Source organism: Heteronotia binoei, chromosome 8 (assembly GCF_032191835.1).
Source record: "Heteronotia binoei isolate CCM8104 ecotype False Entrance Well chromosome 8, APGP_CSIRO_Hbin_v1, whole genome shotgun sequence".
Classification (NCBI taxonomy): Eukaryota; Metazoa; Chordata; class Lepidosauria; order Squamata; family Gekkonidae; genus Heteronotia; species Heteronotia binoei.
Genome location: NC_083230.1, coordinates 63,081,715 through 63,109,039, shown reverse-complemented (window position 1 = coordinate 63,109,039; position 27,325 = coordinate 63,081,715). Strand labels below are relative to the sequence as shown.

Below are 27,325 nucleotides of genomic sequence, written 5' to 3'. Positions count from 1 at the left end.
AACTGTGTAAAGATATTTCGTTAAGGTTTGATGGCAATTCAATTTAGTATTAGTTCAGAAAATCAACAGTTTTCTTGGATGTATCAGGAACCAGCTGTATTACATCATAAAGCTAGGCATCTGCATGTCAACTTTCTCAGCATTTTTTAAATTTAAGCAAATGTTTAACCTCTGAAATGTTTATATGGAGTAATATAGCTAAACAGCAGGCGAATATAGAAGATTAGCAATGGACCTTTTAATGTTCATTCATGTAAAGAAAGGCATTGAAATGAAAAGCTATGATTTTTTTATGTTAAAGAACGGAATAGATAAACTATACATTACCACTGAAGTAACCTTCTGAATTTTATGTCAACTACTATTTTTTACAGGTATTTTATGTTACAGCAAGCATCTCCATTCTCTCGATTGCTCTTCACAAATGACATTCTCTTCAGTCAAGTGATTCAATCCAATTTCAAATACTTTTGATCTTGCAATAGCAAGATACTGACAGAGACTGAGTCGTTCACTTGAAGTGAACATAACCTGGTATTCCCTTTCCTTTACTGCAAATGCCTAAGAACAGCAAGGTCGTAAAAAGAGAAATAGATGATGATGTCATCGAGTCAGTTAAAGATCTCCTATCCAATGAAGACTCTGTTGAAGACGCTTTCAAGAAGAGTGAGCTGTCCGTTGATGATCAGGAGGATAAAGATGTAGATGTAGAAGAGGGATCTGATGTAGAAGATGAGAGACCAGCTTGGAACAGCAAACTTCAGTATATTCTGGCACAAGTTGGATTTTCTGTAGGGTTGGGGAATGTGTGGCGATTTCCATATCTGTGCCAAAAAAATGGTGGAGGTGAGAGTCTATATTTAGTAGTTAAATACTAGCTTAAGGTCACCTCTATTGGTTCCTGATTGGTTCCCCCTTGTGGGTCTTCAGTGGTGTCTCTTAGGCCTTAAGCATATTTGTTTCAGTGAAAGTGATTCCCCTCTGGTCCTTTATATCACCTCTCACTTATCCCAAGTTTTTTTTCTCTAGACCCCATAGATCTGTCTGTATTTCACACAAATTGCATTTCTCTTCACACATTGCTCTCCTAAAACAAAGTGGAGCGAAACACAAAATGTGATGGATTAAGGTCATGCATAACTCTAATAGTAACACTTCAACATTTCAGACACAAGCTCTGTTTGACAGGATGCTTTTTAAAATGAACATATTGTTTTAAACTGAAGCTCCTGTATTGTGGTGGCAGCTGCTGACCAATGTTCCCTCTAAGCTGCAGAGTCTTGTGAGCAAAAATTCTACTTTGTGAGCTACTGATATTAAAGTTGTGAGCTACTGGCATTAAAGTTGTGAGCTACTGCATAATTAATTGTGCTCTGGAGTCATCCTTCCTGAGCTAAGACAAAAATGTGTGAGCTAGAGGCTAAAAATCTGTGAGCAAGCTAATGCTAACTCAGCTTAGAGGGAACACTGCTGCTGACATGCACTATTTTTTAAAAAATCTACACAGTGAGTCAGCTCTAATGACCAATCAAATCCCACTGGGCCAATTTGCCCCTACCCACTTTGTATAAATGCTTGGTGGACTCCAGGAAAGGTGTTAGTGGGCATCATAGATCCAGAGGAGTTAGCAGTGTTATTCTGCTGCTGCAAAATAGTAAAGAGTCCAATAGCACCTTCATCAGTGGGCATCATGGTACTCATGGATGCCATGTTGAGGGATCCCTGGTCTATGACCAAGTCAAGGATGCACTTCTGTGATATGTCTGCAGTCTACTGGAATCAGTCTGACACTTTTGCTTGGTAATCAGCTACCTAGGGAAGCTGAAGCTAAAGTTCTCTATTTATTTCCTCTTCCATTTAAGACCCTTTGGATTTTTTTACAAGAATGTGTCAGGAAAAACATGACAGGCATCATGGTGTCCTCATACAGGTCAGCAGTAAGGACTTCTGAACTATATATCCATGTAAAACAAAGATGGAGAAGAATCTCTAGGATTCAGTGCTTGGAATTTCCTACATTCTCAAATCAATTTGGAGAATTTACAGAAATGTTACTTTAGGATTTTTATTGTTCAACTTTCTTTTGACAAAGGGCATTTCTAAAAGCCTTTGTAATTAGAATTTTATTTGTCAATAGAAATTAAATATAAACATCTGCTAGTAGTTCAGCTTAGTTACAATTATTTTCCTGGTAGCTACAAAACAGGTCTTCAGTTGCTTCCTGATGCTTTTTGCATTTATTGTATTTCTCTTAATTACAGGATCTTCTTGCCATTTTAGCAGATGAGGATATTTACATATCATCTTACTTTGCATGCAACATAAATTTGTAAAAAAAAAATATCTACATGTTATAAGCAATGCTTTCAAGATATACTAAAAGAAAGTACTGAATGTTGAGCTGAACCCTACTTGGATAGCTCAGGCTAGCACAATCTTACCAGATCTTGGAAGATGAACAGGGTCAGGCCTAGTTAGTATTGGGATGACAGACTACCAAGGAATACCAGGGTCATGACACAGAGCCAGACAATAGCAGACCATCTCTGAACATCTCTTGCCTTGAAAATCCTATGTGATTTGATAGCAAAAAATGTTCAGATATAATCACTGCTTATCTGTATATACCTTCTAATGTCTATACCATCCCATTTTATAGAAGGAGAAAAAGGAACAACTTCTCTTGAGTTTGGCTCCACTTGTCTGCTGATTTTTGCACATTTGCAGATATGGGAGTAGCACAACAAATTGCATCTACTTGCTTAGGTCTACAGTTCTAAGCAGTGTGTTATACCTTTCAAAGTTCACTGAAATTAATTGGCTTAGAAGGATGTAACTCTATTTAGGATTGCACTGCTAATGACATTAAAGGCCTCAGTTTGTCTCTAGCAAACTGTAATATTTTCCAAACGGAAGACTGAAATGTCAGTCTGGAGTTCTTTCCTGACAGCAACAAGAGGAATGTAATACACAGTGTTACATTAACAAAAATTTATCTTTTGTTTAAAATTTTCAAATTTAATAATAAAACATAATATTCACATAAGGATTTATTGGATGGTTGGAGGTAAAGTTCAAACTAGTTCCCTTGCATCATCACATCAATTGTTAAAATAGCCCTATAAAGTAGGGCAGCATTTTCATCATATCATGAAATATATGGAGTCTCGGGATAGTAAAAATACTGTGGTATCATCTGTGCTTGGTATTTTTTAGGTTACCTGGTCAGTGATAAACAACTAGTTTTAGTATAAAAATGAACAGCAATGTAAATGCTAGAAGAGGATTGGTATTTAAATGCAATGAGGGTGGATGATTTCAAGTCCATTGACTTCAATAACTCATTAGTTACTATGAAGTTCCTGAACACACACAAAACATAGCACCATTAGGCATTCTGTGGTCAGATTTGAGTCAAGAACATGTACTTTACAGCTGGGGTGTCGAACTCATTTGTTAAGAGGGCCGGATCTGACCTAAATGAGACCTTGTTGGGCTGGGGCTTGGGCCAGGCCATGTCAGGCGGGCCATGTGTGTACCTATTTAAGATTAGGTAGCAGAGATATAAACTTTAAAGGACACAGACAAACATGACTAAAAAAAACATGCTTAAAACATTAGCACTTGTTGGTCTTAAAGGTGCTTTCTTTGTATTTCTCCCATGGGATCCAGGGAACTGGGCAAAGGAAACTCTACCTCTTTCCCTTCCTTCCCAGGGGACCAGGAGGGGGAGGAGTCTCAGCCAATAGAGAAAACTGAGGTTTTGCTCTGTAGCTCCTGTGCGGTTGAGTAAGCCTTGTAAACCAAGCTGTTGTGTAGAAGGAAGCAAGAGAGAGGGAAAAGGAAGGAGATGACAACCAGTTACTTGGGGGCCTGATAGGAGCCCTCTGGGGGCCTGATTCGGCCCCCGGCCACATGTTTGACACCCCTGCTTCATAGTGTGAGTTTGTGGTTACGTAGAAATAAATTTTAAGTTTGGTTGCTTTGAATTAGAAAAGTGACGATTAAAACTGGAAGAGGTAGAATTGCCTCTTCATATTGAAAGTATTCAGTCAGTGGAAAAAGGTCTTTGTTGGTCTTAAAGGTGCTTTCTTTGTATTTCTCCCAATACAAAGCCCAAAGTAGTTCAAAATTTCACTATTGGTTCACATGGCATTTTCTAGTTCTGCATGGGGATGCCAGCCTCCCTATGGGAACTGGGGATCCCCTAAAATTACAGCTCATCTCCAGACTACAGAGATCAGTTTTTCTGGAGAAAATGGATGCTTTGGAGGGTGGAATCAATGGCATTGTACACCACTGAGGTCCTGTTGTTGACAGCTCCATCCCCAAATTTCCAAGCTTTTCAACCTGGATCTGGCAACCCTACCCCCATATTCCCATGCCAATTGCCGGGGGGGGGGGGTGTCTGTTTTTTCTTTTGGGCAGAAACCCCTTATTCCTGGTGTGCCAGATAGTCCTTTTGCCACTTGCAAAATGCTCCTAATCCCAAAATTTGCTCTCTACTATCTGAAGAGCACAAGAGGGACTACACTACTTAGCTTGTATTTTTGAAAGCTATTTTCAAGGATCAGGTACACTTCACTCTGTTATTATTTTCTCTGTTGTTTAATGTGTGCTTTCCACCTTCCTATGATTTTCTCCCCATCCTGTTGCTAAACTATGCTGAGGATCTCAAAGTGATTCCAGATCTTCATGCCTTGCAATTTAAAAAAGTTTGCTGCATGCACACACTAATTTCTGTAGAGTGGGATTTCAGCTACAGTGGTTGACTGACAAGCCTAGCAAGCAAATCTGCAGATTAAGCTTTGCATGTTATGCATCTTAATGGTTACTCAATATCTTGTCTCAACAGGTGCCTATCTTGTGCCATATTTAATTTTGCTGCTGGTTATAGGGATACCACTCTTTTTCCTGGAACTTTCAGTAGGCCAGAGAATCCGCCGTGGAAGCATTGGAGTATGGAATTATATCAGCCCCAAACTTGGTGGAATTGGATTTGCAAGCTGTGTAGTAAGTAATGACACATTACCTTAAAACATTATAGGAACCTACAGTTTGCTTTTCAAATTGCTACTAGTTAATTTTTGTGTTTTGCAGAGTATTGAAAATTTATTGTCTAATACCAAGGAAAAACATATGTCCAAATACTAAGGTGACAGTGAAACGAATTAACACAGTAAGATGCTGCAATCATCCAGGAAGATGCACTTCAGAAAATATATAGTAACTTTATTCAGGATAAATGAAGAAATACAAGGCCTACCACAGTCCTTCATAGCAGTTCTTCTAGCCTGCTTATCTCCAGACAAGAGTAAAACCTAGACTGCCACTCCACCAGACTCTAGCATCCTGGAACTAATATAAAATATGAAATAGTTTACTTGAATATTACACACACTTTCCATTTGTTTTGACTAGAGATTAAAACACTAGCAAATAAAACTCAAAAACAGCATGAGGGTCCAATGGAAAAAGAGAGAAATAAAGCAAAAGCAAGTATTTCCTATTCTTGTTAGTTGTATTGCCAGATTATGTGGCTATCATATGGATTTAAAACATGATATGCCATGGCAGCTAAAGTCCCCTCTATTGTCAAGAAGTGAGGCAAACCCAGTAAACTCTTCTGTACATAACATTAAATAATAACAAAGTATTCACTGAAGATCCATATACAAAGTATGCAGATGTTATAGCTTATTGGTCCCATCTTTTCTCCTGCCATGTTATTCATTGAGTAAGTCTTCTCGCTTCTCTTGCCATGTTATTCATTGAGTAACTTCTCCTGCCATGTTATTCATTGAGTAAGTCTTTTGTTTTCCTAAAGCTGGATAATTGCACTAATGACATAAAAACATGAGTTTGTGACACTCTGGTACTCAAATAGCCAATATGCTCTAGTCTAAGCTAATATTTCCTGCTGCTTCTATGTGTAGGGTTTTCACTGACTGTTTTACAAGTTATTTTGAATTTCTATTACTAAAAATAATGCTGTTTTAAAAATATTTTGCATTTTCCATAGGTGTGCTATTTTGTGGCTCTTTACTACAATGTCATCATTGGTTGGAGTTTATTTTACTTTTCTCAGTCCTTTCAGCACCCGTTACCTTGGGACCAGTGTCCTTTGGTGAAAAATTCTTCTCATCCTTGTAAGTCTTTATTATTAATTATTAATTATATATTAATCCAAAACCATTCAGTTCAGTTTCTGGTTGGTTCCTAGGATTTTGGTTAAGATTTGGGTAGTTGTTGTTTTAATTATCCCACAGGTATTGTTAAAACATGTTTTTGTTTATTCCTCTCCAAAATACTACTTTTAGAATAATATTGTTATTAATAATGCCCAATGTAAAACCTTCATCTAACGGTGGGAAAAAATTAGGGAGGGAAATTTACACCATTTCTGCTTTTTCAGTTTTGGTTTGTTTTAAACGCTGAGAGAGAGAGAGAGAGATGCTTCCCTATGCAATCACTTTCTCCTTGACTTCATGTACCATTGGGTATGTTTTTCAAATAATAGCAACAGAGAAAAAAGGATTTACTTTACTTGACAAGGAATAAGATGTGACTCATTAATGAGTAGACCTACCTAGGATTACTCTTGAAGATGCTTGTGACGAGCAGTGCAACCTAAGCAAAGGTACGGCCTTCTAAGTCCATTAGAGACCATGCAGGACCATAGCAAGGGCTCTCAAAACTGAGATAAAAGCGTTCATAACCCCCAAACTCTCAAAAGTGGGAACAGGGTAATTGAATAATTTGGGTTTAAACTATTCCCTACGGCAAAATTAAGAGTTACATTCTACATATATTTAGCGTTGTAATAGCACTGTGTTGTTTTGCCTGAAATAGTAAGGACCAAGTAATGGAATCTTTCTTTCTGTTATCCTCCAATTAGTTCCTGTTGCTTTGTCAACATAGTTGTCTGTAAATAGTATCAACATTTAATTTCCCATTAACATTTCCCTCATTACACTCATTCAGTTTTTCTGAACGTGTTAAGCAATAAAAACCCCCAAGAGGAGCAGTGCAATACCTGTGAATAATAAGATTATATTATGTTTGCTTCATAAATTAACAAGAATTAGGCAATCATTCACTGCCATTGTGAAACAATCCTAATTTGGCATACCATGAAATGCAATTACATGCAATCTATCTCTGGGCATTAATTAACTCATGGTCACCACAAGCCTTGATCTCTAAATAATACGAGAAACAAATCTTAATTGCATTTCTAATAATATTTTTCCTTTGCCTGAAGCAAATATATGGCTAACAGTGCAGTGTTGCACAGATTCTCCATTTGAGGTGATTGCTTCTCAGTACTCAGATTATGAGTACCCAACTTGCTGGGGGTAAAGTGTAGATGACTGGGGAAGGCAATGGCAAACCACCCCGTAAAAAAGTCTGCCATGAAAACATCGTGATGCAATGTCACTCCAGAATCAGAAATGATTGGTGCTTGCACAGGGGACTACCTTTTTACTCAGATTATCCAAATACACTCATATGATTATTGTTCTTTATATAAAGAACCTTTATATCAAATATATAGGAATAAGATTTTAAATTATTGCTATACTCTACCATCTTTTGAAATCCGTGACAAAGCTCCTGTGTACTGAAATATTCATATCCTTTCCCTGCAGTCTTCATAACATTTACTCTATCATATTTCTGTTGATACCATACTGAATGAGAATTTTCAGCCACAACAGGATTGAGGATTATGTCTCTAATTCACTTCATTAAAACATTTCTATACTTTTAGCTTCTGTATTATATCAGATTTCTTGCTCATCACTTGCATAGTTTGACAGCATATTAAATGCTTGGGAAAGAAAGGTTGCTTCAGACTGGAGGTTTGCTCCAGGTAGGCATCCACTTAGGAGTGGAGTTCTTTTGAGCAAACCCACAATGCCACCCCCTTACCATCCATTGTCTGGGGTTTCCCCTGCTTTGCTCTGAACTTTCATGAACCTGGTTTGATATAGTCTTTCTGGAAATAATACAATTAAAGTATGTTTGCATGCCACATGGATAGGAACATGTACATTTTTAGTTTTAAACAATTTATTGGTAGCATATGGTTACAAAGCTTATCTATTTCTTAATTTTTTCTTTTTTTTTCACATTAACCCATATGACATTTCCATCCCCCCTCCCTCCAATGTTGACTTCCCCGAGGTTATAAGTTCAAATCCATACTAAAGGCACTTCTGATTGCTCAAAGTTCCGTATATATATTCTTACAACTAAAAGAATGTCCAATATTTCTTTACTTTCCAAGTTTTCTCCATATATCCTTTAAATTTTCTCCACTCCCTTTTGAATATCTCTAAATCATAGTCTCTTAGTGTTCTGGTTAATTTGTCCATTTCACACCACGATAAAACTTTCATGGTCCATTCCCATTTCTCTGGTATTTTTTCTTGCTTCCAAAGCTGCGCGTACAAAGTCCTAGCAGCTGATAACAGGTACCAAATTAAAGTCCTGTCTTCTTTTGGGTATTTTTCTAATTGTAATCCAAGTAAAAACGTCTCTGCAATTTTCTTAAAATCATAGCCCAAAATTTTGGTGATTTCTTGTTGTATCATCTTCCAGAAGAGCAATATATACAGATCAGCATGCAAAATTGTGTATAAATGCAGACCTTACCAAAGAATTGAAAGTGAGTAAAGGAACAAGGCAAGGATGCCCGCTATCACCATTGTTGTTTATAATGACTCTTGAAATTTTGTTACAACAAATTCAAAAAGATGAAAAAATAGAAGGTCTAAAAATTAGAAGATTCTCTTATAAATATAAAGCTTTTGCAGATGATATAGTGTTCATAATGGAGAATCCGGTTCAAGTGTCACCACTGCTGTTAGCTAAGATAAAAGAATACGGAGAACTAGCAGGATTATACATAAATAAGGAGAAATCGAAATTCCTCTGTAAAAACATGCAACCAAATAAAACAAACGAACTACAAAAGGTGACAGGTTGTGAAGTCACAACCAAAGTTAGGTACCTTGGAATAGAGATAACAATGAAGAACATTGATTTATACAAAAACAATTATGAAAAACTGTGGTGTAAGATGGACAAAGATTTGATGAAATGGAATAAACTCAACTTGTCCTTACTGGGCAGGATAGCTGCAATCAAAATGAATATTTTGCCAAGGATAATGTATTTGTTTCAAACCATCCCGATTGTAAAAGAAGCAAAACAATTCAACAAATGGCAAAGGAAAATCTCTGATTTCATTTGGGCCGGAAAGAAACCAAGGATAAAGATGAAGATCTTAACGGATGCCAAAGAGAGAGGAGGTTTTCAACTTCCCGATCTAAGACTATACCACGATGCAGTTTGTTTGACATGGATAAAAGATTGGATAATGCTGTTAGATAAAAAACCTTTGTGGTTAGAAGCTCACGGAAATAGATTCGGCTGGCATGCATACATGTACTATGGGAAGAATAAAATGGATGGTTTTTTCTCTCACCACTATGTCAGAAATACATTACTAAATACTTGGATAAAATACAAGAAATACGGGGACGAGAGAAAACCATTATGGATAGTGCCAGCAGAAGTAATAAAAATAACAGCTGATTCTGAAGAAAAAAGAGAAATGTCATATAACCAACTGCTTAAGATTCAAGGAGACAAAATTGAATTAAAAACCTCAGAAGAGCTAAATAACAATTATGATTGGTTTCAAATGCAACAAATTAAAAGTTTGATGGAAAATGACATAAAATCAGAGGGGATTAGACGAGAACAAACAGAACTGGAAAGAGTCCTGTTAGGTGACAATGAAAAATTGATATCAAAAGTATATAAGTTATTATTGAAATGGTCTACAGAAGAAGAAGTAGTAAAGTCTCAAATGGTCAAATGGGCAATTAATGTGAATAGAGAAATACAAATGGAAACATGGGAGCACCTCTGGAAGAACTCAATGAAGATATCAACTTGTCAAAGCATTAAGGAGAACTGTTTTAAAATGATGTATAGGTGGTATATGACTCCGAAAAAATTGGCTAAGATAAGTAAGAAAATGTCGGATAGATGTTGGAAATGTAAAAAACATGAAGGTTCTTTCTTCCATATGTGGTGGACATGTGAAGGAACATGTACATTTTTGAAGCCATTTTCCTTGTCATAACACCCAATGTCTGTCATAAAATTATAACACTCTAATAATTTTTTTGCCATGCTCTGATTTCATATTTTATTTTTAAAATGCACGTTTCTAGCCATTTTCCCTGCAGGTATACAAAGGGAAAAGTGCATCACAACAAAAGGCCCTGATCTACAAATATAAGTATCCACAGATGAGGGCACACTTGTCTAGATATATGATGATGTTATATCACTACAAGTAGGGAATCTGCAAGGACTTAAAGGGACATCTAATTTCCCCCCTGTATTTCCTCTTTCCCTTCCCTGGCAATTTCATAACCTCACTCCCTTTTGTCTGTTTCCTTCTCTTCTTCTCACCTCCTAACCTATCTTTATCTGCTTGCCTTTCTTCAGCTTTCCATCCTTCTCTCCTCCAGCAATATTTCCCTGGGAAAAGTTTGGCTGTGTTGCACAATGGTGGCATTGATGGGCTAGGCCCAATTGCATATTGGCTGCTATCAGGACTGGGCCCATCTTGGCTCAGTCACAAGGTGGCAGCTGCCATGGCCTTCCCAGGCCCAATGGCATGGTGTGTACCACTGGGACAGGGTGGGGCCAGGCTGGGGCCAGTTGTGCTGTGGATGGGGCAAAGCTGGGGTTCAGTTGCATAGTGGCTGCTGGGCCAAATGGTGAATTTCCAATGGTTGTCTCCAGGATTGTTGCCCATGTGTTCTTTTAAGTCAGGAAATATGGCAGGGAAGGGGGATAGGACTCTTTCAATGCCTTTTTTAGTCTCCAGCTTCATCACTGCTCCCCCCACCTTGGCTTTTCAGAAACCAATATACAGAAATCTCAGCAGGGCATAATCTTATAGTGCCCAACTGTAGTCTTTAACCTTCAGAATTATCTTGGAATAAAGTTCACACAATGCAGTGGGATCTGCTTCCAGATAAACATGCATCGTGGTCAGGCTTTATGTTATGGTAGATACATATTGCTTATAATAGATCAGTCATTCACCAGCTCTACAATTCAAATTAATGAAACCGATAAATTCAGTGCAGTGAGAATTAAAAGCAAGGCTCAGGGCTCTTCCACATGCTCATTTTCCTTGCTTGTAAGTTTCTTTTTCTTCAGGGTTTCCTCCTCCATGTTCTTCATTTGTTTTCTCCCTTAGTGGGCAGTTCAATATCACACAGGTTTATGTCCAGCATAAAAACCTGCAGTTTAAATCTGCAGAGAGATGGACTGGATATAAACCTGTCTGATATTGAATCAACCACTAGAGGGTGTGAAACACATGTGTAACAGAAAAAAAAATCCAGAAGAAACAAGAATTTACAAGTGAGGACTTTAATTTGGTACTTGCTCTCAGCTGCTAGGACATTGTATGCGCAGCTGTGGAAACAGGGAAAAATACCAGAGAAATGGGATTGGATTGTGAAAGTTTTATCGTGGAGTGAGATGGACAAATTAACTAAAACTAAACTAAAACTTTAAGAGACTATGATTTAGATATATTCAAAAAGGAGTGGAAGAAATTTAAAGAATATATGGAGAAAGAGTGGAATGTAAAAAGACATTGGACAATTTTTTTAGTATCAATGAGAAAAGAAAAGTATTGAACTTTGATTGGTTAGCGGTACCTTTATAATTGAATTTAAATTTATAACTTCGGGGAAGTCAAATATTGGAGGGAGGGGGGTTGAAATATCATATGGGTTAGTATAGAAAAGAGACAATTAAATATTGTAAATAAATTGTTAAACACCAAGAATTTACAAGTGAGGAAAATGAAAATGCAGAAATGTCCTCACACTCATTGGAACCAAAAAATATTGGTATTCCCTAAAATTCCTGAATACCTGTATATTATACTGGTTTTGGGGTGTATATGCAAGAAACCAAAATTTATTCAGTTCCATTATACCCTATGGGACCCTCCCCTTATGAGATAATGGAAAATTTCACTCACCTAGTTGTCCCATTGCTGTGGCATGACTTGGTGAGTTCAGAAACATTTAAACTTTAAATGTCTTTTGGGTTCACTTGCTGAGTCATGCCTTCACTGTGACATGACTCAGCAAGTTCAGAAGGCATTTGAAGTTTAAATGCCTTCAAGTCACATGTTGAGTCCTGCTGCAATGGAGGCATGACTCAGCAAGTGAACCCAAAAGACATTTAAAGTTTAAATAATACTGTCATTTATTCAGGTGTGGCTATTTCAAGTAGCTGAATCAAAAATTCAGTAAGGGGCCCTGATGAAATAATTCTGTTGAGTCATCTATTTTATACCAGGGTATGTATGGAAGGAGTAGAGGCAATTGATACCACCATCTGCAGAACTAGAGTTTGTTTTTAGAATGTTGTATTGTTTTACTATATGAATCTAATTTTAACTCTGTATTGATTGATTGTTGTTACCCACTCAAAGCCCATTTGGGGTGGGGTGGGCTATAAGTAGAAAATAATAAATAAACAAACAATATTTTGTGGGTATTTATTCGGCTTGGTGTATACTGAGTGAACATCCCTAACAATATCCAATCATTTGCTGTTACGGTGCTGTGCCATTTTAATAAAATAAAAGGTTCCTTAGTTTCTTGAGTTATTGGTAATGTCAGTATGTTCATTTTGTAAATATGTGTACCATGTTCTATAGGAACTATTTTGAATTTTCTCTAAATACTTTGGATAATATGTGTTGCTTTCTATTTAGAAGTAACCAATTCTGGGTTTATTTTCTATTTTGTCAGTTGTGGAGCCGGAGTGCGAAAAAAGCTCAGCTACCACCTATTACTGGTACCGAGAAGCACTCAATATTTCTAACTCTATCTCAGAGAGTGGAGGTCTGAACTGGAAAATGACTATCTGCTTATTGGCTGCTTGGGTGATAGTGTGCCTAGCAATGATCAAAGGAATCCAGTCTTCAGGCAAGGTGAGTCTGTGTAGGAAGAAGAAGAAGATATTGGATTTATATCCCACCCTCCACACCAAAGAGTCTCAGAGCGGCTCACAATCTCCTTTACCTTCCTCCCCCACAACAGACACCCTGTGAGGTGGGTGGGGCTGGAGAGGGCTCTCACAGCAGCTGCCCTTTCAAGGACAATCTCTGCCAGAGCTATGGCTGACCCAAGGCCATGCCAGCAGGTGCAAGTGGAGGAGTGAGGAATCAAACCCGATTCTCCCAGATAAGAGTCCACACACTTAACCACTACACCAAACTGGCCTTCTTCACATTTGCCATCTGAATTCTTACTCACCACACCCCTTTATATAGCTTCTCATTAAGTTTGTACGGACAGGCTGAAAGCTATGACTCACTGGGCTTTTTTGTAATCCCAAGTGGGGAAATGTTGGTACAAAAGCATTAAAATTGTAGTCTATTAAATCCAGAAGTTGTCCTTGGATAAAAAGAGTGAGGGAGTGCTGTGGTTATGAGAACCCTTTCTTTTGTTTTCATTTGCTGTAGATTCTGCTGATAATTATACCTCATTTTCAGTGTAATGCTTATACATGCATGTAATTAAAAAAAGAACAGAAGGATGGAATTGCCGGATGCTCTCTGCAAATACTCCCCCCCTTTCTGAATCAGACCCACAAAACAATAAAATATTCTGGCCAAGTGTCAAAGATGGGTGTTCAGTATACCACAGAAAACCCCAACAGAAAAGAGGAATCCACATTCCACGTTGGTAATCCATGAGGGGGTTAGGCAGGTGAGAAGATACACATAAAAAGGGATCAGAGTAGAATAAGCAGGCAAGCTGCACAAAGAAGTGAGTAATGGAGTTCTGTAATGTACAAATGATAGAGCAGGTGACATGGCAAAACCTGAAGACAGAAGCAACAAAAGGAATTTGCAAAGATAACAGGGGCTTAGAACAGGATACAGCACAAGGAAATCAATATGAAAAGAAATGCCACAAACATATGTATGAGCTAATGGCTGATTAACTGTATCTTGTTATTGGCCGGATGGTGGCTGTGTGACTCAGGATACTGGACCAAATTGACCACTGGTCTGATCAAGCATGGCTGTTCTTAAGTTCTCATATTCTTATGTTAGAGATGTCATTGTGAGGGATGATGTACCTTATTTAAGAGATTCTCTCCAACAAATAAAAAGTACTTATTTTACAGATTATTAAAATTCTCGTTTGCCAAATGAGCATGAAGAAGTGTTCAGCAATACAAGAAGTTTGATAGTAGGCACAAATAGCAGGCAAATAATTGCAGGACCACTGGGAATTGTATTTAGCGGGAACATGATGTTATCTCTGCTCCAGGCCTGCTGGAATTGGGTGAGGGTGGGCTTAGTTTGTGAAGCTGCCACTTAACCTACCTGCCAAGACATTGATACATGAACATGATATTTACATGGCCAGAGTGTGGTAGTAAGCCAAGTAGGCAGCTGCCTAGGGCACCACCAGGCACCCCCTTTCTCCACACACAGTACGTGTATTTCTTGGAGTCTACCTTCTCCAATGGAAAGCAGGCTTCATGGAGTGCAGATGCTGCTTGACAGGTTTTGCATTCCCCAGGTCTTTTACAGACCTGAGGAACATGAAAGCGGGGATGCCTGCACAGTACACTCCTCACGACACTTTGCAGGTGCTGCACGGCTCATTTTGCATTCCCCAAGTCTGTAACACAGATCCGGGAATTCAAAAGCGGGTGGTGTCTGCGCAGTGTGATCCTCGGTGCCCTGCCTGGCCGGTTTTGCATTTCCTGGGTCAGACCCAGGGAACGTAAAGTGGCTGCCCCTGACCCTACCCAGTCTTCCCAGGCTGTGGGAAGGCTGAGCAGGGTCAGTAGAGCACCCAATCATGGAGCACACTGGAACCCAGTCTCGGAAGTTTGGGTGAGCCCAGCCTTGGAAGTCTGGGGGAGGTTGGGGGAGGTGTGGGAGCGAGCACACTCAGAGCTAGGCTCTGAGTATGCCCACTGCCACCCTGACCTCGCCCAGGCTTCCCGAGACTCAGGAAGCCTGGGTAAGGTTGGGGGGAGGTGTGGCAGCAAGCATGCTCAGAGGTCAGCTCTGAGCACATTCTTTGCTGTGCCGACCTCACCCAGGCTTCCTGAGACTCGGGAAGCCTGGGTGAAGTTGGAGGGAGGCATGGCAGTGAGTGCTCTTGGAGCCTGGCTCTGAGTGTGCCCACAGTTACCCTGACCTCGCCTAGGCTTCCCAGGTCCCAGAAAGCCTGAGTGAGGTCGAAGGACAGTGTGGCAGTGGGCACACTGGGACCCAAGCTCAGAGCAGCCTACTGCCATGCCTCTCCCTCCCACTGGAAGTCGGGGGTGGGGCTCTGCCTAGGGTAGCAGAACTCCCAGCGCCGGGACTGTTTATAGATGAACCTGCCCATTCATATTTGATTGGTGGGCATCTGCTTTCAGACATATGTGAATAAGGAAAGTTAAACCTTATTTTCCTGTTCTAACTTTGCTGCAATCTGTTTCTCTTTCACTTCCCCTGGTGCAGTGCTGCAAATGGGGCTGTGTGGTAATTTCTGACCCCACTTCTCCCAATCCAACTCCAATGTCAAGAGGAATATGAGGGAAAAAAATGAAATGCACTGAGATGAGGCACTGGAGCAGAGAGAATTTTTCTTCCCTCAGTTGTGCATTCAGCTTTTGCTTTAAAATAATAGTCACCTCCATTTAATGCAAATATCTGGATTCATGTATAAATACATGAGGATCCCCTTGTTATATATAGCTTGGCCATTTGTTTAATTCAGTTAGTCAAAATGAATTTTAAAAGGTTTCCCCCCTTCAAGGGTGTGCAAAGAAAATGTTTGCTCCTGTGCATGGCAAGGTGCAGCAACAGAGAACAGAATAGCAAGTAGGAAATACTGTTTATAATAGACTCAAAACCCTCCCTAGGTCATTGATCCTGGATGTGATTAGCATAAACACTTAGGAAAAAAATGCCTCTCAACACAGCCATGTTCTATGGCAAAATCTATATAACAATGTAATACATCAGTGTAATAATGTATTACCATGGATGTGGTGCCATGGTTAGACCACTTTGTCCTGAAGGCCCAGTTATGCATGCCTAATCCTTCCTGTTTAGGTGTAAACTGATTTATGCTCACCCATGGAGTCAAATGGACCCAAATAGTTTCCAGGAGGCTCTGCGGGATCCAATTTCCCCTGGCGACCTATTGGTGAGCTGGTGGAAGACAGGCATAACTCTTTCTGAAGCCATCAATGTGGTCACTCCCCAGCATGCTCTCCAGCCCTGTATCAGCTTGACTCCTTGATATTCCTCGGAGCTGAGGCAGTTGAAATGGGAGCTGAGACGACTAGAGAGAGTGTGGCAGAAGGCCCAAGATGAAGCTACAAAAACATCTTATAGGTCATTTATGAAGACCTATGAGATGGCGACAAAGGCAGCAAAGAAGGGGTTCTATGCTTTCTCCATTGCTTCTGCAAAATCACACCCAGCTCAATTATTTTGATTAATTTTGTCCTTAACACCTTTGCCTCAGGGCATGCCAAATGTTAGGGAATTGGATATAGGCTGCATGGCTTTCGTGGATTATTTTGCAGATAAAGTCTTGTTGCTCCGCTGCGACCTTTCAGTCACAATTGACACAATGGAACTGAAAGCCCCTTGTCCATCTTCAGGCCCAGTTTTGGACCTTTTCAGCCTGCTCTCCCAGGATGAAGTTGATAAAACCCTGGCTGCTGTGAAACCCACCATGTGCCCCCTTGATCCTTGTCCATCATGGCTGATTAAAGCCTGTGGTGATGGCATATGAACTTCCCTGAGGGAGATCATCAACTTGATCCTCTCAACAGTGGCATTCCTGGGGACCTTGAAGGAGGCAGTAGTCCATCCTCTCCTGAAGAAACCATCTTTGGACCCTACAGTCCTAGCAAACTGCCGCCCAGTCTCAAACTTTCCATTCCTGGGCAAGGCAGTGGTGAGCGCAGTGGCAATGCAGCTTCAGGCTTTCTTGGAGGATACTGTTGTCCTGGATTCCTTCCAGTTTGGCTTCCGTCCTGCCCATGGGATGGAGACGGTGTTGGTCACCTTGGTAGATGATGTCCGGAGGTACCTGGATCAAGGCGGTTTGGCGCTGCTGATCCTTCTTGATCTGTCACCAGCGTTCAATACAATTGACCAAGAAGTGTTGGCTCACCGTCTCGCTGACACAGGGATAGGTCTTGTGCCTAGGTTACAGGGGGCTGGGATCAGAGATCAGGCTCCCATCCTTTGATGGGGCTCCATTGAAGCCCACATCAAGGATGAAGAGCTTGGGGGTATTCCTGGATGCCTCTGACTATGGAAGCTCAGGTTACCATCACTGCCAGATCGGCCTTTTCCCACCTGAGGCAGGTCAGACAGTTGGTCCCATATCTCACCCCCCACAACCTGGCCACAGTGACCCATGCAATGGTCACTTCCAGGCTAGATTATTGTAACTCTCTCTATGTAGGGCTGCTCTCTGGAAGCACCAGCTGGTGCAGAGTGCTGCTGCACAGATGCTGACATTGTTGCCTATAAGAGCATGGACCCATCCTGTACTGTGTGAACTGCACTGGCTACTCATTGAGTATCAGATTCGGTTCAAGGTGTTGGTACTTAAGTTTAAAGCCTTACATGGCCAGGGGCCAGCATACCTATGGGACCGCCTCTCCCTGTATGAGTCCCGTTGGTTTTTACGATCAGCAGCCCAACAACTTCTGGTGATACGCAGCCCCAGAGACATCCATCTGGTCTCAACAAGGGCCAGGGCCTTTTCAGCCCTGGCCCCTGCCTGGTGGAATGAGCTCCCCCTGGAGATCCGGGCCCTGCAGGATGTGCTTCAATTCCGCAGGGCCTGTAAAACAAAGCTCTTTCGCCAGGCTTTCAGCTGAGGTAGTGGACATCACTTGTTACTGGCCTCTCCCCTTCATTCTATCCCAGTGCTATAAAACCTGCTGAACCTGGACAATAGGGTATGTATGTGAGGCAGAATTTGCCATTTTAGTACCTATTGTTACTCTGTAATTTTAGATTTTATATATTTTAAATTGTTTTTTTACTGTTGATTGTTTTTATATGTAACCTGCCCTGAGCCTGTTCTATAGGAAAATCTAAATAAATTAAAAAAAAAACACACAGCAGATTGAAAAATATCCTTGGTTGTTACTGTATCTCTTGTCTTTGTTATGACCTCTGCGAACTCTAAACAGTGCAAGGCATGTTAGACAAATTAACAGTTTCAAGTGTTTCTAAATATTATAAATGTTTAATATTTTTTTCAGTTTTGAGTTTTGATTAGTATCCAAATGCACATTTCCTAGTAAATAACAGAAACAGAATTCCAGTTGAGCTTCCAGTTCTCTTAACTTCCACCTTTCTTTGACTCACTTCCCAGTTGGTAATTCACATAGAGCATGTTGGGTTGCCAGGTCTGACTCAGGAAGTATCTGGGGACTTTGGGGTGAAATCAGGAGCAAGGATGTGACAAGCAAGATTGAACTCCAAAGGGAGTTCTGGCCATCACATTTAAAGGGACCATGCTCCTTTTAAATGCCGTCCCTTCATTGTAAATAATGCAGGATGGGGGCACCTTCTTTTGTGGCTTATAGAAATGGACCTCTCAATCCAATCTTTTTGAAACTTGGGGGCATTTCTGAGGAGAGGCACCAGATAATATGCCTCTACCTCAAAAAACAGGTCCCCCAGAGCCCCAGATCAATTCTCCATTATGCCCTATGGGGAACAGTCTCCATAGGGTATAATGGAATGCCCAGTAGACATTCAACAACAGAGCCCCAGATCAATTCTCCATTATGCCCTATGGGGAACAGTCTCCATAGGGTATAATGGAATGCCCAGTAGACATTCAACAACACCCCCCACACTTTCAGATAACCCTAAAGCTGGGGGGGGGGGTGCTCCAAACCAGGGAATCCCCTGCCACCAATTGGGGATTGGCAACCTTATGCCTTAGGTTTTGGTTTGCACTGAAATTGGAAAAGAGAATTCTTTAAGAGACATGCACAAGTTGTATTTGATTGACCATTGTAGTAACTTGTAACATGTCCCAGGTTACAAACTAGAAGATTGCAGAGGAAATATATGCTGTATACGTTTCTTGTTCTTTTGTAAATGGTCCTGACTTGTCAATCAAGTGGTGATGATGTATTCTCAGAACTATGCACTGAATTTAAGTACTCACATGAGATCTTCTACCATGACCTCCTGCCTTTGGGGCAAGGAGATTGAGTCATACTGGTATGTGGTCAAATAAAACCTATGATAAACAAAGGAGGGGATTTTTTCTTCACATCCTTCTCCAGCTAAGTGCAATGCACTAGTTGCTTCTCTTTTGCAATAATCGTTTCAGTGGGACTTGAATGTGATTAACTCTCCGTGGCTTTCTAACAATTGGTGGCTTCAAACAAACTTGTTTGTATCTTTCATCTTCCCAGGTGTTTAGGTTGTGCAATTTCTTACATCTATTTTCATCTTGGAAATGACTGAATAAAGCTAGAACTAATTAAAATATAGCCAAGGTCTGAAGGACTGATTCAGTACTTAGATACAGAGATTCTAGTGAACTATTCTTGGGAATATGTTCTGTTCTGCTTTCTTCTCTAGAGCAATATATTCTTTCTCTCCCTTCCTTTAATTAGCTCTAGTTACATTTCTTCATCCATTGCTACAAATCACAGTAAAACACCAACATTTCCTACAGACTATACGCCCATTTCAAAGTAACAGATGTCTCATTATACCATCTTAAGGACTAACACATTTATTGGTGAGACAAATACTCTGTGCCAGATGCTGCATGTAGGGTTTTTTTCCCTTTCCCCCCAACAGCATTGTGTTGTATTTTGTGCACCTCCTAGAGTTTCTCCAGCTTTTTTCCTGATCTTTCCTAAACTTGCTTTGTTTACTCTTCTGGAATATTTCTAACTCCTTAACTTGCAAACCATGTTTTGTTCTGCAGTTCCCTTAATGCACTAGGACACAGAAACTTGTTTTCTTGGCCAGCAATAGAACCTCCTAGTTACAGAAAATGTTCTTAAAGAATTTGCTAGACGATTAAAACAAATTCTCATTATATATATGATGAATCCACAGATCATGATTCTGTAGCTGTCATTATTTAAGATGGCACAATTTGTTGATTTGGTATCTGGGTTTTATAAGCATGAGATACAAACTATCAGATGATAAAAAACGAAGTAACATTGCTTTCATGTTTTTCAGATCATGTATTTTAGTTCCCTTTTCCCTTATGTGGTACTTATATGCTTTCTAATCAGAGGGCTGCTCTTAAATGGTTCACTGGATGGCATTCGCCACATGTTTACTCCCAAGGTATGTACTTGGTTTCCTCCAATGATTTTTTGCCTGTATTAGACAGCGTTTTATGTTGAATGATTTCTGGTATCACTTCTGAACCATATTATATTTAATTAGTTGAAGTTACTTTATGACTTAAAGTGTACCTGCTGTGAAAATGTGTTTCAGCTCAAATAAAGTTTCATCCTATTTATAGTGTTATGATAACGCCTTCTCCCACAGGGTCCAGGGTCTTTCCCATTCAATGGGTACTGCCCACTGACATGGGATCTCAGCAAGAGGGAGCAGCTCCTATGTGTGATGTGCATGTATGAAGGAACCTGCATCCATGCTTCATCAATTAATGTACATATATAATACTCTTCAGCCAAGATCACCATAAGGGCAATAGAATAGTTTACTATAGGATACTTGATTTGCATTAAATGCTCCTGAAAAAGTTTCCATAGACAGCTGCATATGCCAAATAAAATAATTTATGTTAAGTGATACTTCTTCCTGTGGTAGAGCTGATTATGTTTCTTAGATGGTACATAGCAAAAGTGACAAATAATGCAGCCACAAAACAAATGTTTCATGATTAGTCAAACATAGGGCTGTCAGGTCCTAGGCTCTTGCTGGCATGGGTGGAAAGGAGCTTTCCAGGAGTGGGGGGAGGGGGGAAACATCACCAAACATGATGTCCCTGCCATAATGATCTCTCACGGAAGCAATGTCATCATGCCTAGGATGTCACATGGTGACACACTAGTATTTTGGGTGTCACCACATGATGTCCCCGGCATGATGACATCACTTCTGCATAACATCATCATGTTCAGGAAGTTGTGCTGGGTCATGGCTGTTGGAGCCACCAGTGGGCAGGAGCCCATGAAATCAAGGGATCTCCCACTCCCTCCTGGGGGCTGGCAATCCAAGTCAAAACAACATGAAACAAAGTTTCTCAATACTCTGCTGTCTTCCAGTATTCCTTTCCACTGCTTCTTCCCTTTCTCGACAGCAATCCCATAACTAAAGCAGTTTCACTTTCCCAAGCAGCCTCATGCTGCCCTGGCTACTACTTTCATTTTTTTCAGTTTGGTCACCCGCTAAGGTCCTCCCCTCATGATGCTAGCTACATCAGTAGACCTTTTGAAAGGCACTTGGACAAGGATGTCATGGTATGCCATTTTTAAAAATGTGGTTCTACATCAAAGGATTATTTCATGTTGATTTTGATTATATTTATCTGTCTGTCTGTAGGTCAAGTGTCTATCATTCTCCTATACTCTATGCCTTCTAGATATTTTTACTTTTAAGTCACTTTCATTCAACTGTTCAAGATATGCAACTGATATGCAAACACATATGCAACCACAAGATATGCAAACAGTTCCACCCATGCACACATACACAAACATGCATGCATATATAATGTCATCCTTCTATAATAGGGAAAATGAGTTTGTGCAAACACATTGGGAAGAATAAAAGTCCATGAGAAAGAGATGGGAAGATATTGGTAGAAAGTAATGAAATCTGACCCTGTACTGGACTATTAGCAAAGCTGCTTGCATCTTCCAGTGGGCTGTCTTTAGCTACTATGTCCTAATTTTAACTGTGGATAAATCACCAGTCCTCACTCAAGATCACATGTACAAGATAGTTATAAATCCTTATTAAAAGACACTCCCTTCCCTGAAGCCAAGTATGTAGTAGAAGAATGAAAATATTACTCATTTTTAATGATGAAAAGCTAAGCTAGGCAGATGATTAAGAGATTTAGGAAAAGTCACACGGGAAGTCAAACACAGCAGCTGAATTGGACTGAGTTAATCCTAATTGCTTGGTATGTGGGAAATCATAGGCATCTTTCAGAATAGTTACAAAATTCTCTATTCTTGGGCAACTTTAACACCTTTGTGTACCCATGCTGACGAAGAGCAGTGCATTGGAAAACAGCTGATATCAAAATCCCTTGGGTAAAATGGTTCCACTGTTGTATCTTTTGGCATAAATTCACCAGCCATAACTCCACAAATCTGTTTCCCATGCCACGTCATGCATTTATTTCATAATCCCAGAGGTACTAACAATACTTTGAGATCTATTCCTGATTGACCATTAGAGAACAATTGGTAATTTCACTTCTCTTCAAGTTATCTCAATGCAAAGAAGCCTTATATTTTAACTTCTGTGTGTCATTTAGTTTTGAGTTCTAGAGATTTCATATATAAGGCATGTCTTTGTCTCTCTCCCATATGGAGCAGGAAGCAGCCATGGAGCTCTCTGTGTGTTTTTGTGTGTGAGAGAGTAAGAGGGAGGAAGGGAGAAGGGAGGTAATAGGCAGAAAACAGGAAGCAAAGAGTCACTAGGGAGCTGGGGGGAAAGCAAGCTACCATGTGGCTGCAGTAGCAGCAGCCCTGGAAAAGGAAGCAGGAGAAGGAAGTTGCTCAGGGAGTGGTTTGAGTCCTGGGCAGGCTGGATCTGGCCCACAGGCCACATATTTGACACCCCTGTACTAATCTAAAATAATCCAGTTGATAGAATGAAGGGGTGGGAACAGTGATAGCCTTGTTCAACTCTCTCCTGTTGTAATCAGTGAGACTTGCATGAGCATGACTAGACCGTGGACCAAAGTATTTTAGAGGTGAAGTTCATATATTGTAGCAAATGTATACAGCTGTATACAAAGAGTGCTACATTGTCTGTGATCACCTGTCACCTGTCTAGTGATTTTAGTTTACAGATGATCCCATGTGTATTTAAAGAGAAACAGCCAATGTATTTCAGTATTACCAAGTATGAAAGAATTGCATTTTTATAAATGGGATTTGAGGCTTGATACAGAGGACACACAGATAAATAGGTTAAACTGAAATTAGTGGTAATTACTGACATGTGGTTAGGACCAGCGAATGTGGGAGAACTTTATTTGGACATGAAAAATTGCTTCAAAGCAATGGGCATATAGAAGTACATTTGATCCAATACCTTGTAAAAGTTCAGAAAGAATTAAGAGGTGTACAGTTAGTGCCACCTAGTGAGAATACAATGCTATGACTGCATATCTGAGGATTTGTATTTGGGGCACCATGGTCAAGGTTTCTATATTTCCATCTGAATATTTTTATTTGTATTTTATATTTTATAGGTATATATAGAATATTTTTAGCTCTGTAAATATCTAGGAGACTATTGAGAATAGTAAAAGCAATTTTTTTTCTTTAAGAGGGAAAAAGTGATAATGTAAATCACACAATGATCAGAAGAAGAAGAAGAATTGCAATTTATACCCCACTCTTCTCTGTGAATCAGAGACTCAGAGCGGCTTACAATCTCCTATATCTTCTCCCCCCATAACAGACACCCTGTGAGGTGGGTGGGGCTGAGACAAAGGACAACCTTTGCCAAAGCTATGGCTAACCCAAGGCTATTCCAGCAGCTGCAAGTGGAGGAGTGGGGAATCAAACCCAGTTCTCCTAGATAAGAGTCCACGCACTTAACCACTACACCAAACTGGCTCTCAAGTACTACTTGGGACCTCAAGTACTACTGACACCTAAAATATATTGAAAATTCTATCAGTTGGATCAATATACACTAAAATTCCACATTTCCTGATCAAAATGAGTTGTCTCAGTTTCTTCTAATGGAGACTATACACAATTAGAGAAGAAAAGAAAGATCAAAAGAACAATGTGGCATTACAAAAACAACAAATATTTTTATACCAGTTTTTTCTGTTTTGGGGAAGAAATGTTCTAAATGACAAAGCATTTTCCCCTCAAAGGAATTATACTGCAATTCTAATTTGAAGTGATTCTCCTGTTTCTCATTAAAAGTGCAGTACAAGCAGAGTTAGATGGTTCAAAATCCATTGTAGTCTGTTTGTTTAGAAGGGTGAAACTTGATTCCGATTGCTCTGCAGATGTATAATGTATACCATTTGCTTTTGGTATTCCTGTGCATCCTGCTTAATCACATGCATTAGCTGCTGGTCTATCAAATAATTGCTGCCACTTCATAAACGCACATGCTCTTGAAAGTCATGCAGACAAAAAACATTGAAAATATTGGTCACTCTTGAGAAAGAGCAAAAATAATTGATTTCTTATATCTTGATGAACCCATAATTCTGACTTTTTTTTAATCCTTCCTAGATTATCCAGTAGTGTATATGTTATATTCAATTTTGGACTGGATTCTAGTTTGACATTTGGGTTTAGGATTGAGGATGATGTGGGTTATCTTTTTGAATTATTATTGCTTCTCTGTATGGGAGAAAATGCTGCATTTTGTAGCTGAAATCTCTTGTGTCTCATTTCAAACAGCTTGAAATAATGCTGGAGCCCAAGGTCTGGAGAGAAGCAGCTGCTCAGGTGTTCTTTGCCTTAGGGCTTGGATTTGGTGGAGTCATTGCCTTTTCAAGTTATAACAAGAGAGACAACAACTGCCATTTCGATGCTGTTCTGGTGTCCTTCATCAATTTTTTCACTTCTGTGCTGGCAACTTTGGTGGTGTTTGCTGTTCTGGGCTTCAAAGCAAATATCATAAATGAGAAATGCATTATCCAGTATGAATATTCAATTCTTTATCCATTTTTATAGTCTGTTTCATGTTAGGAATATACACAGTGGACCTTGGGATTGATTGTGTGTATCTGTATTTTGTTCTGTTTTCCAGGAATTCTGAAAAGATTGTCAGACTTCTGGAGGTAGGCAATGTTAGCCGGGCTGTGATACCTCCTCATATTAGTTTTGTTAACATCACAGCAGAAGATTATAATTTGGCTTATGATATGATCAAGAAAGTCAAAGAAGGCGAGTTTTCTGCTCTTGGTCTGAAACCCTGCCTAATTGAAGAGGAGCTTGACAAGGTTAGAATAATTTCTTCAGCCTTTGAAGAAAGAAGTACAAACAAATGACAGTTCAGTGGCAATATGGAGCCATATTTGTTTTAATTGTGCCTAGTTTATGAAACAAGGAATGGGCCTGCAGGTAATCACTGAAACCTGGCTAGCCTCAACAGTTCCTGGTTTAGGCACAGTCACTTTTCCCTCCATATCCCTTCTTTTACTTATATGTCCTGCAGAATTGTTCTACCCCCTCAAACACCCAACCACATACCTAGAATGTTCAAAAATGGAGTCCCAGACCTCACCAGTGCTCCTGCAAGAGTCCATGTGCACACCCGTTTCCACATCCAATGAAAACATGGGTAAATAGCATTAAATGAGCTTAACAAACAGGAAACAAGTAACAAGCCAGAATAGCTGTGAATACTAACACAGTGCAAAAAACAAACACTGTGATATACTGGCTAACAATGTTCAGTAAAACTTTTTAAAGAGTCATATAAATCGTGCACATTATAAAGAAGTAGAGCTTTACAATATTACAAGGAAGGTCCATCCAATGAGCACTCAGATATAGCAGGGGTGGCCAACGGCAGCTCTCCAGATGTTTTTTGCCTACAACTCCCATCAGCCCCAGCCATTGGCCATGCTTGCTGGGGCTGATGGGAGTTGTAGGCAAAAAACATCTGGAGAGCTACCGTTGGCCACCCCTGAGATATAGGCTCATTTCATCAATAAACTTCTTTAGGGGTATTCATATTTCCTTCAAGGTTATCAGCCTCTTGTTACAATTGAGTGTTAATGCTTTCTGCAATGTCTTTGTTTTCTTTAAAATCTCTCATCCTGGAATAAACCATGGTAATTACAACAAAATACAACACAAAGTTGAATGGAAGCAGGTAATTCTTAAATTTTTAAATGAATGGTTTTTTAAAAAAATATTATTTGTTATTAAGAACTTACCTCTCAGTAGTTCTTAAGTGTTTATATTTATATTAGGGGAAGCCAGTCCTGAACGTCTTCTCTAACTGGAAGCAAAAGTTTACTGGATTTTGCTGGCAAAATGCTCTCTACAATTTTTTTATTAGGAGCAAGCTGTTCCTTCTGATGGCAAAATGCTCTCAATTTATGTATTAATTTAGGAGCAAGCCAGTCTCAAATCTCTTCTCTTATCAGATGCACAAACCTTCTGGATTTTATTGGCTAAATGCTCTCTGCATTATTTTTATTAGGAGCAAGCCATTCCTGATTAATGGCAAAATGCTCTCAATGCCATTTAAGTGTTTAGTTTAGGAACAAGCCAGTTTTGAACCTCTTCTCTAACCAGATGCGAAAGCCTTCTGAATTACTCTGGCAAATGCTCTCTACAAAAAACTTGAAAACTGACTCTACTTAAAGAAAACTATTCTAGATAACCAGGGCTCTTTTTTCATAGAAAAAGCCCAACAGGAACTCATTTGCATATGAGACCACACCCCCTGATGCCAAGCCAGCGAGAACTGTGTTCCTGTGCATTCCTGCTAAAAAAAAAAAAAGCCCTGTAGGTAACTCTATGCACCTTTGTGTTGGATATTTCTTTCTTATAGGTATAAACCACAATATAACACTGATCTTATGGGCTGAAACCACATGTAATACTTCTTGGTAGAAACTATTATCAAGGACAGAATGAGTAGGCACATTGATGAACACAAGATATTGAGGAAGACTCAGCATGGGTTCTGTAAGGGAAGATCTTGCCTCACTAACCTGTTACATTTCTTTGAGGGGGTGAACAAACATGTGGAAAAAGGGGACCCAATAGATGTTGTTTACCTTGACTTCCAGAAAGCGTTTGATAAAGTTCCTCATCAAAGCCTCCTTAGTAAGCTCGAGAGTCATGGAGTAAAAGGACAGGTTCTCTTGTGGATCAAAAACTGGCTCAGTACTGGGTCCCATGCTCTTTAACTTGTTCATAAATGATTTGGAGTTGGGAGTAAGCAGTGAAGTGGCCAGGTTTGCAGATTACACTAAATTGTTCAGAGTGGTGAGAACCAGAGTGGATTGTGAGG

At 39.7% G+C, this 27,325-nt stretch overlaps 1 protein-coding gene and 1 long non-coding RNA gene across 2 annotated transcripts in view; one reads left to right on the top strand and one right to left on the bottom strand.

The window, feature by feature from the left end:
• Positions 1 to 216: 216 nt before the first annotated feature.
• LOC132576205 (uncharacterized) overlaps positions 217 to 27,325 on the bottom strand; it is a 53,830-nt gene continuing 26,721 nt past the window's right edge. Inside the window, exon 2 of the long non-coding RNA XR_009555745.1 lies at positions 217 to 824. This is a non-coding gene — a long non-coding RNA (uncharacterized LOC132576205). The remainder of the gene's footprint in view (positions 825 to 27,325) is intronic.
• The window catches only part of SLC6A15 (solute carrier family 6 member 15), a 46,010-nt gene continuing 19,242 nt past the window's right edge, over positions 558 to 27,325 (top strand). Inside the window, exons 1-7 of the mRNA XM_060245146.1 lie at positions 558 to 846; positions 4,856 to 5,013; positions 6,023 to 6,149; positions 12,876 to 13,057; positions 20,342 to 20,452; positions 24,751 to 24,992; positions 25,103 to 25,295. Of these exons, the coding sequence (XP_060101129.1) occupies positions 558 to 846; positions 4,856 to 5,013; positions 6,023 to 6,149; positions 12,876 to 13,057; positions 20,342 to 20,452; positions 24,751 to 24,992; positions 25,103 to 25,295 (1,302 nt within the window). The remainder of the gene's footprint in view (positions 847 to 4,855; positions 5,014 to 6,022; positions 6,150 to 12,875; positions 13,058 to 20,341; positions 20,453 to 24,750; positions 24,993 to 25,102; positions 25,296 to 27,325) is intronic.